At 40.5% G+C, this 19,774-nt stretch overlaps 1 protein-coding gene across 4 annotated transcripts in view; it reads left to right on the top strand.

Moving 5' to 3' along the window:
* The window catches only part of RALGAPA2 (Ral GTPase activating protein catalytic subunit alpha 2), a 489,478-nt gene that overhangs the window by 115,567 nt on the left and 354,137 nt on the right, over positions 1-19,774 (top strand). For all 4 annotated transcript variants that reach the window (XR_016314086.1, XM_089686528.1, XM_089686527.1 and 1 more), the window contains exons 9-11: positions 703-902; positions 10,171-10,401; positions 16,163-16,336. Coding sequence is in view for 3 of the 4 variants with exons in the window: in XM_089686528.1 (XP_089542654.1) it covers positions 703-902; positions 10,171-10,401; positions 16,163-16,336 (605 nt within the window). In the remaining variant the exon portion in view is untranslated. The remainder of the gene's footprint in view (positions 1-702; positions 903-10,170; positions 10,402-16,162; positions 16,337-19,774) is intronic.

Here is a 19,774-nt window from a genome sequence, read left to right as displayed (position 1 = left end):
TTAAAAATTGCTGACAAGTGCACTTTAAGGCTTCATGTGAATGGATGCTATTTTTATGTTGTTGTACCCATTTACAGGCAGTTTAGGCCAGCTGACACTGAACCTTAGCTGTGTCAGATGCTTTGGATGATATTTGCCAGACTTTTTGCATCACCATTCTGCTTCGTTATATAAAGTCACATTTTTTTTTTTCCTCATATTTCCCTTTTTCTTTCTAATTAAAATATATGTGAAGACAAACTTTTCCTTTTTTATTTTTTTATTTTTCGTTTTGGATAGAGTGGTGCTTTTTTTCTGTTCATGTCCCATCAAGGTAGCTCCACTTAGACAGTTGTCATCAGAACACCTTGACTCATTGGATGATTTTCTCTCCTCTCCTCTTACTGTGACAATTCAAACAGCCCAATCTTTGTATTGCAATTTTATCCACTTGTTACTATGAATTAGCGTGTGATAGACATCACCATTGCTTTTTGTATTTTCTTTAAAAAGACATACTTTCTAGCCTGCTACATAAAGGCTAGTTCAATCTACTTTGGCTGTTTTTTATCAGTGTAAAGACAAAGATATGGAAATTTTTAGGGACTTGGTAGAAACCTGTTCACGTACAGAGCATGGGACAAGGATGCCCATTGTTTGGTGATTTTGTGGTAGAGTTGCTGATAAAATGAAAATAACAAAAAGTTTCTGTGTGTATTTTAGATATTCCAGATGTAAGACCAAAGCCGGTGTATGTCACCTCAACCCGTAACAACGAAAACCACTATAGCACAAAAGTACCACACATGGCAGCTAGAGTTGTGTTTATTAAGTGGCTTGTCACTTTCTTTTTGGAAAAGAAATATGTAGCATCTACTCAAAGCACTAAAAACGGAGGAGAAGTTCTGCCAAAACTTATCCAGGTATGTAAAGTAGTCCCTGTTCCTATGTACTGTGTCAGAACACATGAAGTAAAGTGTTCTTTTCCTAGACTATGGACATTAAAGCTTTTTGCATATCTTTAACAAGTAGTATAAGAGCTTTTCTGTCAGTTCACCCTTACAGAAAAAATGTAAAAGTGAACTAACACCGTACAACCAACCAGAGCTTACTCTTAAGTGTTCCACTGATATCATTCACAAATGAGCACAAACTTTCAAAGCAGATTCTTAGCCTCCACCTCCCCATTTTTTTTTTTTTTAACCCCTGCTTATTGGGGGTTGTTTTCTACACAAATCAGATACTCTGCCACCCAGCAGATCTAGCGTTGTCCCATCCTCTCTTTATCCTCTGCTTGGTCTCGGACTGCCATCTTCAGGTGTGATGTCATTGTTAGGCACTGGCTTTTCCGGGTTCAGCTGTAAAAAAGGCTAAAAAACAAAAAAACAGAAAAAAAAAAGACAGTGCTGATTTAAGGATAGGAGGGAAGAGTGCCGAAATGGTGAGCTTTAAATAAAATGCTGTATGATGGAATGTTTTTTTTTTATGTTCAAGAGGAAAAGATAAAAACAATTTATTATTCATTTCTAATTGTTTTAGTTGAGTAAATAAAAATATTGCTTATATTATAGGCAGCACAGTGGCAAAATGGTTAGCACTTCTGCCTGGCAGTACTAGGGTCGTTGGTTCAAATCCCAACCATGGCACCACCTGCCTGGAGTTTGCATGTTCTCCCTTTGCCTGTGTGGGTTTCCTCCGGGTACTCTGGTTTCCTCCCACACTCCAAAGACATGCTAGTAGGTGAATTGGATCCTGTCTAAATTGGCCCAAGTATATGCATGTATGAATGTGAGTTAGGGACCTTAGATTGTACGCCCCTTGAGGGTTAGAGACTGATGTGAATGTACTATATATATATATATATATATATATATATATATATATGTAAAGCGCTGCGTAAATTGATGGCGCTATACAAGTACCTGAAATAAATATTACATGTTTATTATTTACAACTGGTGGATCTTTAGGTTCCTCTTCGCAGTTTTACCAGACTTGCCTTTAAGTAAACCTGTTGCAAAACTGAAATTGAACTAAAAGATCTGCCTTCAAGAGAAAAGTATAAATACTCACCCTTCCAGTTGTCTGCACCACAAATCGCTTCTCTGTCTTTAGGAATTTTACCCCAAATTCTGCTGGTAAACTGACGCTTTTGGGAGTGTTATTCTCCTGTGTCCCCTACAATGCTTAGTGGTTCGTTCTGCCAACCTCCACTTCACTACAGGACATAATGATGACATTTATATCATTTTTGTTTTTTTTTGCAAGTTTTTTAAAGCCATAGGTTTATTTTTTATTTTTTTGTTCTGAATGGAGCGTGGAAATGTTAAAACCTCTGTTGGGTCTTTATTTCTCTCTTGGCCCCCTCTAGGAATTTTCACTCTTGTTATGTGTCCTGATGAGCATTGTCATTGTTAACAAAAGAGATGGGAAATGCATAATTTAGGGCTGGTTCACATCTATATAGTGCTTTTTTTTTTTTTTTTTTGGTGCCTTGTGTTTTGGGCACTCTATAGATGGTGTGTCTTCATGAATTCATCAAAGACTTTTTTAATACACTGCACCTAAAAAGCACATAACACACACACACACATACTTGATTGGCAGCTGTCAAGAGTGGATTTCCTTTACATGAGAGTTTTCCCTCTCCCTGACACGTTAAACATTTCCAATGTACAGTTGCAAGAAAAAGTATGTGAACCCTTTGGGATTACGTGGAGTTTTGCATGACTTGGGCATAAAATGTGCTCTGAACGTCATCTAAGTCACAACAATAGAAGAACACAGTCTGCTGAACATAATACTACACAAACATTAGATGTTGCCATGGTTTAATTGCACATAACATGTAAACATTCACAGTGCAGGGAGGAAAAAGTATGTGAGGCCCTAGCTTAATGACTTCTCCCAGAGCTAATTGGAGCCAGGAGTGAGCCAACCTTGACTCCAATCAGTGTGATGATATTGGATGTGTTGCTGACAGCTGTCCTGCCCTTAAAAAACATAGACCTGTTTTGGGTTTACTGGTTTCAAGAAGCACTGTCTGATGTGAACTATGCCTCGCAGAAAAGAGCTCTCAGAAGACCTACGATCAAGAATTGTTGACTTGCATGAAGCTGGAAAGCGTTACAAAAGTATCTCCAAAAGCCTTGATGTTCATGCGTCCACGGTAAGACAGACTGTCTACAAATGGAGAAAGTTTAGCACTGTTGCTACTCTCCCTAGGCGTTGTCGTCCTGTAAAAATGACTGCAAGAGCACAGCACAGAATGCTGCATGAGCTAAAGAAGAATTCCAGAGTGTCAGCTAAAGACCTACAGAAATCTCTGGCACATGCTAACATTTTTGTTGACACATCTACAATAAGGAACACATTAAACAAGAATGGAGTACATGGGAGGACACCACGGAAGAAGCCATTGCTGTCCAAAAAGAATATTGCAGCACGTTTGAAGTTTGCAAAAGAGCACCTGGATGTTCCACAGCACTACTGGCAAAATATACTGTGGACAGATGAAACCAAGATTGATTTGTTTGGGAAGAACACACAACACTATGTGTGGAGAATAAAAGGCACAGCACACCAACATCAAAACCTCATCCCCACTGTAAAACATGGCGGAGGGAGCATCATGGTTTGGGGCTGCTTTGCTGCCTCAGGGCCTGGACGGATTGTTGTCATTGATGGGAAAATGAATTCTAGAGTTTATCAAGACATTTTGCAGGAAAACGTACGACCATCGGTCCACCAACTGAAGCTCCGCAGAGGATGGGTGATGCAACAGGACAATGACCCAAAACATATAAGTAATTCAACAAAACAATGGCTGCAACAGCACAGAATACGCCTTCTGGAGTGGCCCAGTCAGAGTCCTGACCTCAACCCGATTGAAATGCTGTGGCATGACCTTAAGAGAGCGATTCACATCAGACATCCCAAGAATATTGCTACACAAACAGTTTTGTGAAGAGGAGTGGTCCAAAATTACTCCAGATCGTTGTGCAGGTTTGATCTGCAACTACAGGAAATGTTTGGTTGAGGTTATTGCTGCCAAAGGAGGGTCAACCAGTTATTAAGTCCAAAGTTTCACATACTTTTTCCTCCCTGCACTGTGAATGTTTACATGTTATGTGCAATTAAACCATGGCAACATCTAATGTTTGTGTAGTATTATGTTCAGCAGACTGTGTTCTTCTATTGCTGTGACTTAGATGACGTTCAGAGCACATTTTATGCCCAATTCATGCAAAACTCCACGTAATCCCAAGGGGTTCACATACTTTTTCTTGCAACTGTATGTGTGATGGAGGGTAGGCAGGACAGAACACACAGAGCTGATGGCAAACGCACAAAGCTTTATTGAGACAAAAAAAAGACAGTCACTCAATGGGGGGAATGCAGGGAGGGTTACCTTGCCAATAGGGAGACAGCAAAGAGGGGCTAAAACACTTGTAGTCCAGTACCAAGGGCAAGTCTCTGTAGCAGATTGTAATCCAACAGGGGGGGTAGGGGGTCATCACAGGAACAGTCCAGGTAAAACAGGGGAAAGCATACGCTCATGGATCCGACAGGGTGCCTGGTCTCCCAGGGATACGAAAGTAGTACCTATTGGGGTCTGGAATAGGTGAGTGGTCTCTCCTTTTGGGCTGGGGTTCTCAGGCAGCTGGCAGGCAATCTCCCCCCTAGGCTGGGGGGTCTCAGGCAGCTGGCAGGCAATCTCCCCCTAGGCTGGGGTCTCAGGCAGCTGGCAGGCAATCTCCCCCTAGGCTGGGGTCTCAGGCAGCTGGCAGGCAATCTCCCCCTAGACTGGGGTCTCAGGCAGCTGGCAGGCAATCTCCCCCTAGACTGGGGTCTCAGGCAGCTGGCAGGCAATCTCCCCCTCGGCTGGGGTCTCAGGCAGCTGGCAGGCAATCTACCCCTCGGCTGGGGTCTCAGGCAGCTGGCAGGCAATCTCCCCCTAGACTGGGGTCTCAGGCAGGGCTTGGGTGTGGTCTCCCCCTTGGCTGGGGTCTTGGCAGAGTCTAGCCATGAGGGTCCTGCCGCAGCTGGGCTCCCTCGATGGCTGCGCAGCGGAGAAGATGACCGGAACGCCCTGCATCAGCCTCTTAAGCTGATGCAGGATGCTCTCCGGTCGTCCTGGCAACCGGGGCTGGCCGGAGCTGGCGTGCCTCGTCGCCTTGCAATGAGGCACGCCCCCTGGACACGAACTGCGCTTCTCGTGAGCACAACCTTTGTCCAGGGACATCCACAAGGAGCTTCCCGTGCCTGTGCTGCGGATGACAGGGCTGGGGTGGCGTCAGTTTTTTACACTGCAGTCCAGAACATCCCCGCAGGAGGTTCGCACCTCTCCGCGGAGAGGTGTGAACCTCGCTACCTTCTCCTCTTCGGCTGCCTTGGAGGAGGAGAAGATAGTGGCAGGGGTGGTGAAAGCCGCACCTCTCGTCCTGCGCGTTGGTGGAAGGGGGTCATTTGACAACGGGGAGAGAAATAGGCTGGAGACGGGATAACAGTGAGGGGGCCAAGGTGACAATGGCTTTTGGGGACATCAAGAGGACCTGGAGGAGGAAATAGTTTCATGTAATTTGGGAACATTTAGCAAGGTGGCAGGGAGGAGGAAACTACGTTAATTGAATTTGGGCCATTTGGCAGGATGACACGCAGGACATACAGTAATTAAATCTGGGGACGTTTGGCACCAGGAATTAATGAGAGGATTAAGCAGAAATTAATAATTAGCAGGGCCCCTATACAGTGACGGTATGTAATAAACAATGCTGTTTTAACCATTTGACGCCCGGCCAATAGCCGTATGGCGTCCTGAAAAATGTACTAGCTTTCCAGGAGGCCGCCATATGGCGTCCTCCCGCACATGCGCAGTTCGCGCACTTGCAGAGCCGCGCAGCAGCGCGGTCTGCCACCGGCCGTGAACCTCGGACACGGCCGATGACAGATCTGAGTACCGGCCCCCATTGCCGGTACCATGTGACCTGCTGTGACCAATCCCAGCAGGTCACATGACAGTTGTATACAATCATAGTTGCAGCATATGGAAGATATCTCACAGTGTTAAAACTTCATTAATATGATATATACAGATTAATGTGACTGTTGTGACACAATAAGCAGTGATAAACCTTCCGTGACTGCCGTGACCGTGGTGTTAAATGATATTAACAGCAACACCGCTTAATAGGTATAGATCATGCGGAGTGGCATGACTTGTGGATATACAGTAAACAGAAAGATAAAATACGAAAACCATAAGAACTATAAACTATTGGTTTTCGTTACCACAAGATATTGCAATTGGTGTATAGCATACTCATTGCTTCCAGTTTTAATAGTCACGTATTTTATCTTTCTGTTTACTGTATATCCACAAGTCATGCCACTCCGCATGATCTATACCTATTAAGCGGTGTTGCTGTTAATATCATTTAACACCACGGTCACGGCAGTCACGGAAGGTTTATCACTGCTTATTGTGTCACAACAGTCACATTAATCTGTATATATCATATTAATGAAGTTTTAACACTGTGAGATATCTTCCATATGCTGCAACTATGATTGAGCGCCGCATTTGTATCTTTATTTCTGGCATTTCTCGGAGGATCTGAGGTTGTTTCCCCTTCTATGCTGGCTGCTCCTACCTGTTTTGTACCTAACTGGTCTACTACCACCCAGCGCTCATATTTCTATTGTTTTCATTAGTTGTATACAATTCATGTCATCATGGCTTCATTCATGCCATCCATTGTATACTAGTGTCTAGCTGTGAATGGTCACAGCTAATCACATGCACATGTCATGTGATTAGCTGTGGCCAAATCACAGCTAAGCACAAAAAAAAAAACCAAAAAAAAACCCTGAATTAATCAATGTCATTCAGGTAAATGCTTGCTTATAGCAAAGTAATTCTTTGCTATAAGCAAATTGTGTAAAAAAAAAAAATAAAATACTGATCACTTTCCCAAAATAGCACAATGTTACTATGGTAACATTGTACTACTTTGGACATAGTGAAATATGAAAAACAAATCTTAAAAAAAAGAAAAAAAATGTAATAAAAAATTTAAATTAATAAAAAAAAAATATATATATATATTTTTTTTTTCACACTGTCACCAGTCACCTGATCACCGCCATGCCAGTTATATAATGACGCTGTACTGCACTGGTGACAGTATGGAAATAAAAAAATTGTGAAAATAATTTTTTTTATTTTTTCATTTTCCGAAAAATTATGACAAAAAAAATACAACTTCAAAAAACTCGCCATGCATCTTATGAAGTACGTCGGACTGTCTACTTTGCAAAAAGGGGTCATTTGGGGGATATCTGTACTATTCTGACATTCTTGGACCTCAAGAAATTAGATTGGCTGTCAGTACTTCAGGATTGATCAATATTCAGATCTATACCATAGTTTGTGAACTCTATAACTTTCCTACAAACTAAAAAATACATCCTAATTTGGGTTATTTTCACCAAAGACGTAGCACAATACATCTCGGCCTAAATTTATGAAAAACAATTATTTATTTGCAAACTTTTATAACAGAAACAAAGAAAAACATGTTTGTTTTTCAAAATTTTCTGTCTTTTTTTGTTAATTTAGCAAAAAAATAAAAACCCCAGCGATGATTAAATACCACCAAAAGAAAGCTCTAGTTGTGTGAAGAAAATGATAAAATTTTAGTTTGGGTACAATGTTGTATGACCGCGCAATTATCATTCAAAGTGTGAGAGCGCTGAAACCTGAAAAATGGCCTGGGCAGGAAGGTGTAAAATTGCCCGGTATTGAATTGGTTAAAATACTCATCCACCTTTCCACTGTTATAAACATACTTCAGTAGTAAATGGGTACTCCAGGCACAAAAATGTTCCAGGCACAAAAAATTTGTTTAAGTATCTTCCTTAATAGTCACAAAGGGTATAAATCCACTTTGTGAGCACTAACTGTGTTTACAAACCTGGATTTTACCTTTTTAAATATCACTGTGCTGAGCTGTACATAGCCTGTGCAGAGAGCAGATCTGTGGGATCACTTTGCTGTGCATTGCCTGTGCAGAGAGCAGAGCTTTGGGATGGACCCAGCAGGCTCCACCCACTGCTAACTGCCTGCAAAAAAGTACAGGAAGAGCTGGATACAAGTAAATTCTCTCCAAGTTCTTATTAATTATAATAACAATAATAGTGAACCCACAGGCACACATTCAAGGTGTTTATTGATATGACTTGAGTGGACTTCTAAAGCAGCCTTAGGTGTTTAAAATGTGTTTTCCTTAGGATTGGCCCCTGTCACAGTAATGTTGCTTTGAATTATGAATGTCTAAAATTGAAAAAGCCTTTTGAGGTCAGATGTCTGCAGGGATGCAGATAAAATTAGTGTGGGAAGCTGTAAAATTCTAATTTTTATCATAACCTAATTTAGAATGTTCTCATTCTGCAGATTTAAAGTGCATCTAAAGCCAAATCTTTATTTTCTGTTTTGGATAAAGTAAAGCAGACCCCTAATTTTTCTGTGTCTTTTTTGGAGGGATTTTACTTCACTTCCTGTCTTGAGAAATTCATAGCAAGATACAAGATATCAGCCTTATTCTTTTGATGACAACTGAAACGTTTGCAGTTCCCATCAATTGGGAGAAATTTCCCCAGTGGGAAATCGGACAGCAATAAACACATGGCAGAGGTTCTAACGCTTTACCCACTCTATCCAATAAAAAATAGATTTTCACTTTAGATGAGCTTTTAAGTCAATCTGTGCCCAGATCATACACTCTAAAGTATGTACATACAGTATTCTGAAGAAACCGTTAAAACACTTTTCAAGCAGGCCCTTATTCATCTCTGTTTCAGTAAGTAATGTAGGGAAATTTATGTTCAAAGTTCACACACGGGCATTGAGAGAGCATATCTTGGTACTTCGCCAGCCTTCTACTGTAATGTAAACACACAGCAGAGTCTTTTTTTTTTTTTTTTTTTGAGAATGAATAACTTCACATTAAAAGCAGCTCAAGAAGTCATGGCTTGTTTTAAAGCTCTTTTAGTGCTTGTTGAGAATATGAAAACCATTTAATGTCCATAATCTGGACACAGGTGCACTTTAAGGAGCACTATTAAGATTTGAACTAATATTTATGAACGTGCTAATCCATTGATGGTAACCCCTATTCCAGTGCAGCATACAATTTAATTTCCAAATCACACATGTACACCTGAAGTGTAATTGATGGCAGAAAATGGTACATGTTTCAGGTTACCCACTTTTGGTCTACACACCTAGAACTGAACTGTTGACAGTGTAATAGAACCATTTATTTGCTCATTCTAGGTTTACTAACACAGAATGATTAAGTCTTTCAGCCTTGGCATGTGTTCTATAAATATGAAGTCTAGGCTTGTTACTGCTATACCAAGGGTAGCTAGTTGATTGGAGTTGGAGGAAAGTAACACATGACTGTTGGCCTTATGGTACAAGAAATATAAACCCAGTCCTGCATAGAAGCCAGTTATAGCTTAAAGCAAAATCAATATTTATTTATTTCAGGTACTTATATAGCACCATCAATTTACACAGCGCTTTACATATATATATTGTACATTCACATCAGTCCCTAACCCTCAAGGGGCATACAATCTAAGGTCCCTAACTCACATTCATACATACACACACTAGGGCCAATTTAGACAGGATCCAATTAACCTACCAGCATGTCTTTGGCGTGTGGGAGAAAACCGGAGTACCTGGAGGAAACCCATGCAGGCACAGGAAGAACATGCAAACTCAGGGCAGGTGGTGCCCTGGTTGGGATTCGAACCGACGATCCTAGTACTGCCAGGCGGAAGTGCTAACCATTTAGCCACTGTGCTGCCCAAAAGGACACCATGTCCAGTGAGTAACATTACATGACCGCACTTGATGAGGATTATTTGCTATATGTTCACTTTATTAAATCTCCCCAACAATCTGCCCATATTCAAACTTTTCACAGCAGTCGTTACCCTTGCCTTAACTTCAAATAATTGTGGCACTGACATTCATTTTCATGGTATGCAATGACTTTGGAAAAGCTGTATTGTTCTGATTGATAAGTTGTTCTGCGATTTATGGGAATTCCTCTGTGTTGATCTGAAACCAATATAATGTAAACAGTCATAACCTGTGCCTTTGTATGCCCTGTGTAGACGGTATCCATGGTTAATGTGAGTCAAGAGAAGAACCCAGAAACAGAACCCGCAGGTGCCCCAGAACAAGAAAAGAACCACTCAAACAGCAGCACATTGTCAGACCGAAGACTTAGTAACTCCAGTCTGTGCAGCATAGAAGAGGATCACAAGGCTGTGTATGACATGGTGCAGAGAATCCTCTTGTCCACACGGGGATATATCAACTTCATCAATGAGGTCTTCAGGCAGGTGAGCGAGGCATAACATCAAAGAGATATTTTTCCTAAGGGTTATCCAATAAACCGTACCACTTTAGTTTCCTTTTCTTAAAAATTGTACCTGACTATTTTTGTACCTTACATCTATGAAGTCGACATTGGTTCATCATTGCTACCAATGTATTGCTCTGTGAGCAGGAACAATCCATTGCACAGAGCTCTGTGTTGGGGTGTTTGACACATGACACAGGGGTTTTATTTACAATAAATGCAGTGCTGAACTAAGTTTGGCTTTATCAGCTCAGCACTGAAAATGCATCCCTTGGTTTCCAATTAAGAAAGTTGTTGCATACAGAAAGAGTTAATTTACTGACACTTTGTGATGGAAGGAAAAAATGATAGGACTCTCCATTCTCTCTGTGATAGGTTAGATCCTCCTTGTGTGAACTGTGAATCAGCAGTCCAGATGCTTTTTTTTTTTTTTTTTGCAAAAATAGTTAAAGAAATATACTATTTAATAGGGTTGTTCTAAAAATGTGTAACAGGGTTCCTACCCTGTCCCCTTACTGAAATATTGCAGTGACTTGTGAGAACACATCTCAATAGTTCTGAGCAGTAAGTACCTCTGGATTATTTATTTATTTATTTCAGGTACTTATATAGCGCCGTCAATTTACGCAGCGCTGTATATATACAGTGGGGATCGAAAGTTTGGGCACCCCAGCTAAAAATTTGTATTAATGTGCATAAAGAAGCCAAGGAAAGATGGAAAAATCTCCAAAAGGCATCAAATTACAGATTAGACATTCTTATAATATGTCAACAAAAATTAGATTTTATTTCCATCATTTACACTTTCAAAATAACAGAAAACAAAAAAAATGGCGTCTGCAAAAGTTTGGGCACCCTGCAGAGTTAATATCTTGTACTGCCCCCTTTGGCAAGTATCACAGCTTGTAAACACTTTTTGTAGCCAGCCAAGAGTCTTTCAGTTCTTGTTTGAGGTATCTTTACCCATTCTTCCTTACAAAATTCTTCCAGTTCTTTGAGATTTCTGGGCTGTCTGTCACGCACTGCTCTTTTAAGGTCTATCCATAGATTTTCAATTATGTTGAGGTCAGGAGATTGTGAAGGCCATGGCAAAACCTTCAGTTTACGCCTCTTGATGTAATCCCCCGTGGATTTCGAGGTGTGTTTAGGATCATTATCCATTTGTAGAAGCCATCCTCTCTTTAACTTCAGCTTTTTCACAGATGGCATCAAGTTACCATCCAAAATTTGCTGAAATTTTATTGAATCCATTTTTCCTTCTACTCGTGAGATGTTCCCTGTGCCACTGGCTGCAACACAACCCCAAAGCATGATTAATCCAACCCCATGCTTAACAGTTGGACAGAGGTTCTTTTCATTAAATTCTGTGCCCCTTCTTCTCCAAACGTACCTTTGCTCATTCCGGCCAAAAAGTTCAATTTTAACCTCATCGGTCCACAGAACTTGTTTCCAAAATGCATCAGGCTTGTCTATATGTTCATTTGCAAAGTTCAAACGATGATTTTTGTGGTGAGGACGTAGAAGCGTTTTTTTTCTGATGACTCTTCCATGAAGACCATATTTGTACAAGTATCTCTTTATAGTGGAATAGTGTACCACAACTCCAGTGTCTGCCAGATCTTTCTGGAGGGATCGTGCAGTCAAACGTGGGTTTTGAATTGTTTTTCTCACAATCCTGCGAGCTGTTCTGTCTCATATTTTTCTTGGTCTTCCAGATCTTGCTTTAACTTCCACTGTTCCTGATGACTTAATTACATTCCGAACAGAGGATATTGACATCTGAAAACGCTTTGCTATCTTCTTATAGCCTTCTCCAGCTTTGTGAGCGGCAATTATTTTCAGTTTCAGTTTTCTAGACAACTACTTAGAAGAACCCATGGTGCTGATTGTTGGGGCAAGGTCAGATGAGTCTGGGCATTTAAAACCTTTGAGATTGACATCACCTGGTCTTCCCAGACGATGATTGAGAACAATCCATGACACTGGCAGGTCTCAGCTTTGCAAAGGGGGCAGTGCATGCTATAAATTCTGCAGGGTGCCCAAACTTTTGCAGACGCCATTTTTTTGTTTTCTGTTATTTTGAAAGTGTAAATGATGGAAATAAAATCTAACTTTTGTTGACATATTATAAGAATGTCTAATTTGTAATTTGATGCCTTTTGGAGATTTTTCCATCTTTCCTTGGCTTCTTTATGCACATTAATACAAATTTTTAGCTGGGGTGCCCAAACTTTCGATCCCCACTGTATATTGTACATTCACATCTGTACCTAACCCTCAAGGGGCGTACAATCTAAAGTCCCCAACTCACATTCTTACATATCCGTACTAGGGCCAATTTAGACAGGACCTTTTAACCTACTAGCATTTCTTTGGAGTGTGGGAGGAACCTTTGAGTACCTTGAGGAAACTCCAGGCAGGTGGTGCCGTGGTTGGGATTCGAATCAACGCCCCTAGTACTGCCAGGCGGAAGTGCTAACCATTCAGCCACTGTGCTGCCCTTACATCTATTTGTAGGTAGACTGGGTAGTGAGAAATCATTAAAATCACTTACTGCCATCTAGTATTAAAAAGTGGTACCAGTTGATTTAATCTGGTCTGTCCTGTCTTCTCAGTGTCTTTTTAACTTAACAGGTCTGAACCATTCATTTTGAGATGAATATAAGCAAAGTTAATGTAAGGTTAAACTGTAGCTATCACCGTTAAAGTGTAACCATGAGATTTTCTCTCAATTCCTGCTGCATTTCTTGTAAATAAGGTAAATCTCCCCAACAGGATGCAGACAGGAAGAAATAAACTGTCAGGGCTTTTTCAACCTTCCCTACTATATTCCAAAATAAAAAGAAACGTTTTGGCTATAGAAACCCTTACATACACATTACTAATTTAAACAAAACCAAATATAAAGGTGAAGTATGGTGGAGCAGCTGCAGGATGTCTGCTGCATTTTGATATTCCTTACAGATGATTTGTGTTGTGCTGCTTGAACAATATGATTGCCTGAATCAAGGTCCACTTTAAAGTCAGACTCCAGGCACAGTTCTAAGACACAGATTAACTAGTTGCAGACATTGCGCATGCTACACACACCCAAAAAACTTCACTATTGTACATGTCCAGTCTCTCTGCCCTGCTTCAGGACCCCACCCCTCTCAGTATACCATAATTGTCGGCTGTGATTAATAAAAGCCGACGTTACACAATACTCGCAGTACCTTACGTATGCATAGGTCCTTCTAGTTTCCCTTTCAAAACACGATAAGCTGCAGTACATAGATGTACACTCTTGTCTGCAGCTCTAGCTGTCAAAAAAGCAGTCTGAATTTGTGTTTATAAACAACTCTGCTTGAGACTGCTATACAAAGTTGCGATGTTACATTTGTATCTTTCAGTTCATTCATCTGCAGATTAAAGTGATGAACCTTAGTTCTGCTGATGATGTTCGTTAAAGCAACTTGACAAGAATGAAACATTTTTTCAATAAAAATTTCCTCTTTTTAATCTATTAACCCTTAGTTTACTGTAATCAGCCCTAATTAACTCTTTAGTCTCCTTCTCTCTTCAACTTTTGATTTTTCATTTGTTTATAGTATATATAAAGCATTTTTTTTTTCATTTTGAAGTAGGGGAAGTTTAAAACTGATGCCAGTTTTTTTTTTTCTCAACTGTCCTCCCCTTCTGTCCTGTAGATGGAACAGGAAGTGAGAGATTATCTTACAAATGTCATAGAAATCCCCTCTTAAACAGATATGACATAATGTTTTACACTCTATTTAAATTATTAAAGTGGTTTTAAACCCTTACATATACCCACTGAAGTGACTGGCCTCAGGTGGTAAAAGGAGACAAAACAAATTCTCCTACATAAGTTGTACCTCTGTTTATTTGTGCCTTCACTCCTCTACGGCCTTCTAAAGCACACATTTTACACAACATCATTTAGCTGTAGAAGACAAGGGGCAGGGATCTGATGCCACGCACAACACAGAGCAGGGTTAGACTCTGTTCTGTACTCTGCATAGAGCAGAGTATAACTTGATTCCTGGACATACCCCCTCTACACAGTTTCATAGGAAAACATGCACAGCTGAGGCTGTCAATCGTCTGCTGTTTGCTGAAGGGGCAGTGACTATCTCTCAGAATTGCCTTGCTTTGGATTGAGACAAGTACATGCTACAGAGGGATACGCTTTGTTCATTTTTCATTTCAGTGGTTTGCAACCACTTTAAGCAATGTAAGCATTAGTTGTCTGTTATTCATTAGTCCTATTTCCATGTTAAAAAAAAAGATGAGCCAATAAAGTCTTAATGTTTTACCTTTAGATACAGAACTGTACAGGACAGCCATTAATTTGCAGGTCATGTTCTGCATTAAAGTGGTTGCAAACCCTTACTTATACCCAGTGAAGTGACTGGCCTCAGGTGAAACACCTGAAATGAAACAAATCCTGCAACATGAATTGTACCTGTTTATCTGCAGTTTTCTCTTCTCTACATCCTTTCAAAGGGAGGGAGGGAAGGGAAACACACCCCCTTCACACAGCTCACAGGAACAGAGCTTAGGCTGTCAATCTGCTGGAGGTCCCTCCCCATCACCATTTTTCTCTTTGTGTCAGGAAAACTTGTCAGGAGTGACTTATAGCAGAGAAAAAAAGCAACATACAGAAATGACACTTAGTGGTCTGGATTGAGACAAGTACACACTATAGAGGAATATGCTTTGCTCATATTATATGTCTGAGGCAGGGGCGGAGTGACCATTTGGATACTCGGGCACTGCTCGAGAGCCCGGGGTCAGTAGGAGGCCCCATGAGATGCCCCTGGTACCTTTTTCATAGTCTTTTTTTGAGTTTGGGCAAGGACACAGGGGCCCCATGATCCCCTATTGCCTGGGGGCCCCATGGGTTGTCAGTCCGCCCCTGGTCTGAGGTTTACAACCACTGTACCTTAGCATTTACAGTTGGAGCTAGGGTACTGTGTTGTATTAACGGTATATTATGGGCCCTAAAGAATCATGTTGTGGTGACACTTCCAAACATAGGTTTTCCACTTGCTTAGAATGTAGTTTGAGGATTCATTACTATTTGTAAACATTCTTCATTAGATGAAGGGCCTATTCACACCAGTAGCTGTGTTATAATATGACCAGCGGTGTGAAGTAAACAGCATCTGTGCGATGGTTGCATTGCATTGTTTACTTTTTTTTGTTTGCTTTAATTTCACTGACATGTCAAAATGACATTTCATTCATGTTTATGCACTGCAACACATTGTGATATGGTATAGTGCGTTGCAACACACCGTGGTGAAAAAAAGGCATGCATGCCCTACTTTCAGCACACACCACTACAAGGATACAATGCAAATTGCTTTCTTTATGTAGTAGGCTGCATGTAACAAGGCTGCACAGAGCTGGACGACACATTTTAGTGTGACTGTGCCTTTAATATTTTATGCAATACAGAACAGAAGTAGTGTGTGTATAGCTGAGACAGATTCACTGTTCTCTTGCAACTCCTTTTGTAAAATCCCGCTTTTAGTGGTTGTGGTTGCACTGTTTGTTTTAAACGGATATAAGATGTTCAATAATTTTAAGGCTTGTAAAAAGTAGAACCATATATTTATCTCATATGATTTCAGAAATGGTGCAGATGTTTTTATAGACAGGAGCATAGGGATAGTAAAGTTTATAAATAGCTTGCAGTCAGGTTGATATTCCTGTGTATTTGTGTCTTTGTGTAGGCATTCCTGTTACCGGCCTGTGATGTCTCTGCCACAAGGAAGGTTGTGAAGGTTTACAGGAAATGGATCCTACAAGAGAAGCCAATTTTCATGGATGAGCCCTCAAAACCAACTGAAGAAAACGTGAATGTGCCAGTTTTTGAGCCTGCTCCATCCGAGCATGATGGCAAACCGGTATGGATAGAGGAATGGACAGCACTATGGTTTTTAATCTTTCCTGAGTGTACAGATTCTTTGAGGTTTTCTGAGTTCATTCTGGATAGATAGATAGATAGATAGATATATTTTATTCTATATACCTTATTCTCTTGGCTCATCTGGAGCTGTTGTGCAGACATATAATGCAGAGAAGTTCTAAACTTCCATACCTATGATTTGCTGTTATCATTTGAGTCTGACACTTTTTCAGCACTGACAGCACAGTCACAGAACTAGGCACATGCTTCTAGTTTTCAGTTGTAACATATATATGCATTCTAACTCTAAAAAGTACTATGCCTAAGAAAGTTAATATACAGAATATAAAAGAAGAAAATAGTGACGCGCTCGCACTAGCTACTAATATAGGACATACATAATATAGTGCAATGCAGTGAATAACATGATAAAATCAGTGTGACAATAATTTCATGTGCATTATAGATCACCACACAGAAGGAATTCATATAATAAATATTCCTTATTACAGTAATAAAGTGCACGTGCTCATAAGATAATTCAAATACAGTTCATGCTATGTGAAAGTCCACAGTAAATAAATTCCAAACTTGGTGGCCAATACACAAAAACCACAGCAAGCTACGTGAGGTGTTTACAGTGCCACACGATGTGCAGAAAAAATCCATAAATGGCCAAAGTGGCTCCTCACCTCCTTATTGTGACCCTTAGGGCCAGCACGCTGTGTGGGTAACCCACAGGAACTCAAAGTGAATATCGTCAGGGCTGGAACACTTAAGAGAACGACCTTAGTACTTCTGGATCTTCTCCTGTTTCAGGGACTCTCAAACACACGTAACCGTTGCAGGATGATATTAAAAACAAAAAGATCCTCCATAGTGTAATCCTGCCTTTATTAAAAATATATACAAACAAAGCCAATTGCCCACTCCCATTAAAACAAATACAAAAACGCCTTTTTCCCATATTATGGGTATATACTCATGGTTCTGATGCTGGATAAACATACAGCTCCACTAGCTCTATGATAACTCCAAAGATGGCGTCCACGCCGGAAACTACGTCACCGCATTCCCGGAAATGCTGTCAGTGCATACTGACGCGTTGCGTCTCGATCCACGTGACTTCTTCAGGGTAAACACGCCCCTCCTGACAGCTCTGCCTTAAATAGGCGGCCGGGGCGTTAATCCGCCATGGGAAGAAACGCCCCCTGCGGCCATGATTCCGGAGACCGATCTACCACTCAATATTAATGGTCACCGATATCTCACCAGAAAGTGGGCTAAGTCAAAGAAACCCGGCAGATTATAAAAACGTTAGCCAATGCTGGTGGCCAAAAGAACTTCACTATATTAAGGAGCATCCAGGAAAAAAGAGCCTTCCTAAAAATAAAATGTGTATTGATAAAGGTGCGGGACAGCCTTTATAGATAACTATACCTTACTGAGGCAATAAAAACCCATCACAAATTGTAGAAGATAGAAAAATAAATTAAACATAAAAATATACATAAATTTTATGTATATAATAGGGGAAACAACCCATGCAAAATTAAAATAAAATGAAATAGAAATAAACAATTATAGGTATATAAAAAGTATATTAAAAACCAATAGGGAAATAATAATAGCATCATGCCCCATGCGAACACACATATGACCAGGGATCACATATTCTAAACACCACTTAATTTATGAAGGAAGCTATCATAGCTATCATATAAAATCAGGATATATCTTAAACATTTCTAGGATGACACATAACATCAGGATCCACCAGTTGATCACACATCTTGATCTGCCCAATGAAACAACATATGAACAGGGGACATAGTTAAAATAAATATATATAAATAATTAATTCTAAAAATCACTGATAAAACAATTAAACTCGAGTTCCACGTTGAGACCCTTTAGTACCAACGTCTGCATTAAAAATATCCACTTGGATTCGGCCTTACTAAGCGACCTAATTTTATGGCTACCCCTCCAATGGCCGTTATATTTCTCTATCCCCCAAAACTTAAGAGAAGAGGGGTCTTTGTTATGGTAAGTTAGGAAATGTTTAGACAAATTATGTTTCGGGTAACCTTTTTTGATATTCTGTATGTGTTCCCGAATCCGTTTCCATAATGGTCTTTTGGTCCGGCCCACATACTGGAGGCCACATTTACATTGTAGCCCGTACACGACCCCCTCTGTTTTACACAAGATAAAGTCTCTGATTTTATACTCCTCCCCGCCTAGTGTTGGTACCTTTTTGTTTCTTTACAGGCAAAACAGCTCCTACAGGGGTAAAAACCAATATTGTCTAGAAATTACCCGGCGGGTCAAGAATATTTTGCACTAATTTTTTTCCGGAATGTGGGAGCTTTTCTATAAATAAATTTCGGTTGTTGAGTCAAAATACTACTTAAAATGGGGTCCATCCTCAGTAATGGCCAATGTTTTTTTAAAAATTCTTTCAACCTTTTTATTATGTATGTTATAATCTAAAATTATAGCTACCTGTTCCTTCCCTTCTTTATACTCATTCTTAATCTTATCTATCAGTAAATGATCTCTTGACATATCGCCAACCATTTTACGTTTAGCCTCCGCTTCTTCATATGTATACCCTTTGTCGCAAAATCTGTCTCTAATCTTTGCTGCTTGTTCCATGTAATCATCCTTGTCGGTACAGTTCCTCCTTAACCTAACGAACTGTCCCTTGGGGATGTTACTAGAGATGAGCGAATCGAACATGGCGAAGTGGAATTTGTTTCGAAGATCAGGAAAAATTAGATTCGCGCCGAATCCGAAAATTAGCAAACTTCGGATGCACGAATCGAATTTTCCCAAAAATGGCGGCGACATATGTGGCGACGGAGCGGGGATCTCTGGGAAGGCGCGCAGACAAGGCGCGCTGACCCATAATGCATTCATTCATGACATGTGATCGCATTAGCCAATCAGCAGCCAGCCAGCCAGCACCGTGTAATGGTGGAGCTATAAATTGCGGCCATCTTAGAATTCTCCATTAGCCTCCGGTCATTCAAGAGAGACAGACCTGTCTGTATTAGGGACAGAGTTATGGCCACAGAGACTTTAGGGCCACAGAATTGTTACTTAGGGCCACAGAATCGTTACTTAGGGCCACAGAATCGTTACTTAGGGACACAGAATCGTTACTCAGGGACACAGAATCGTTACTCAGGGACACAGAATTGTTACTCAGGGACACAGAATTGTTACTCAGGGACACAGAATTGTTACTCAGGGACACAGAATTGTTACTCAGGGACACAGAATCGTTACTCAGGGACAGACACAGAATTGTTACTCAGGGACACAGAATTGTTACTGAGGGACACAGAATCGTTACTCAGGGACACAGAATTGTTACTCAGGGACACAGAATCAATACTCAGGGACACAGAATCGTTACTCAGGGACA

The sequence above is a fragment of the Staurois parvus genome, unplaced genomic scaffold (genome assembly GCF_062004578.1).
Source record: "Staurois parvus isolate SC_StPar_1 unplaced genomic scaffold, SC_StPar_1.0 ptg000401l, whole genome shotgun sequence".
In the NCBI taxonomy this organism is placed as follows: Eukaryota; Metazoa; Chordata; class Amphibia; order Anura; family Ranidae; genus Staurois; species Staurois parvus.
Note: the sequence above shows the minus strand (reverse complement) of the source record. Positions and strands in the feature narration are given on the sequence as shown.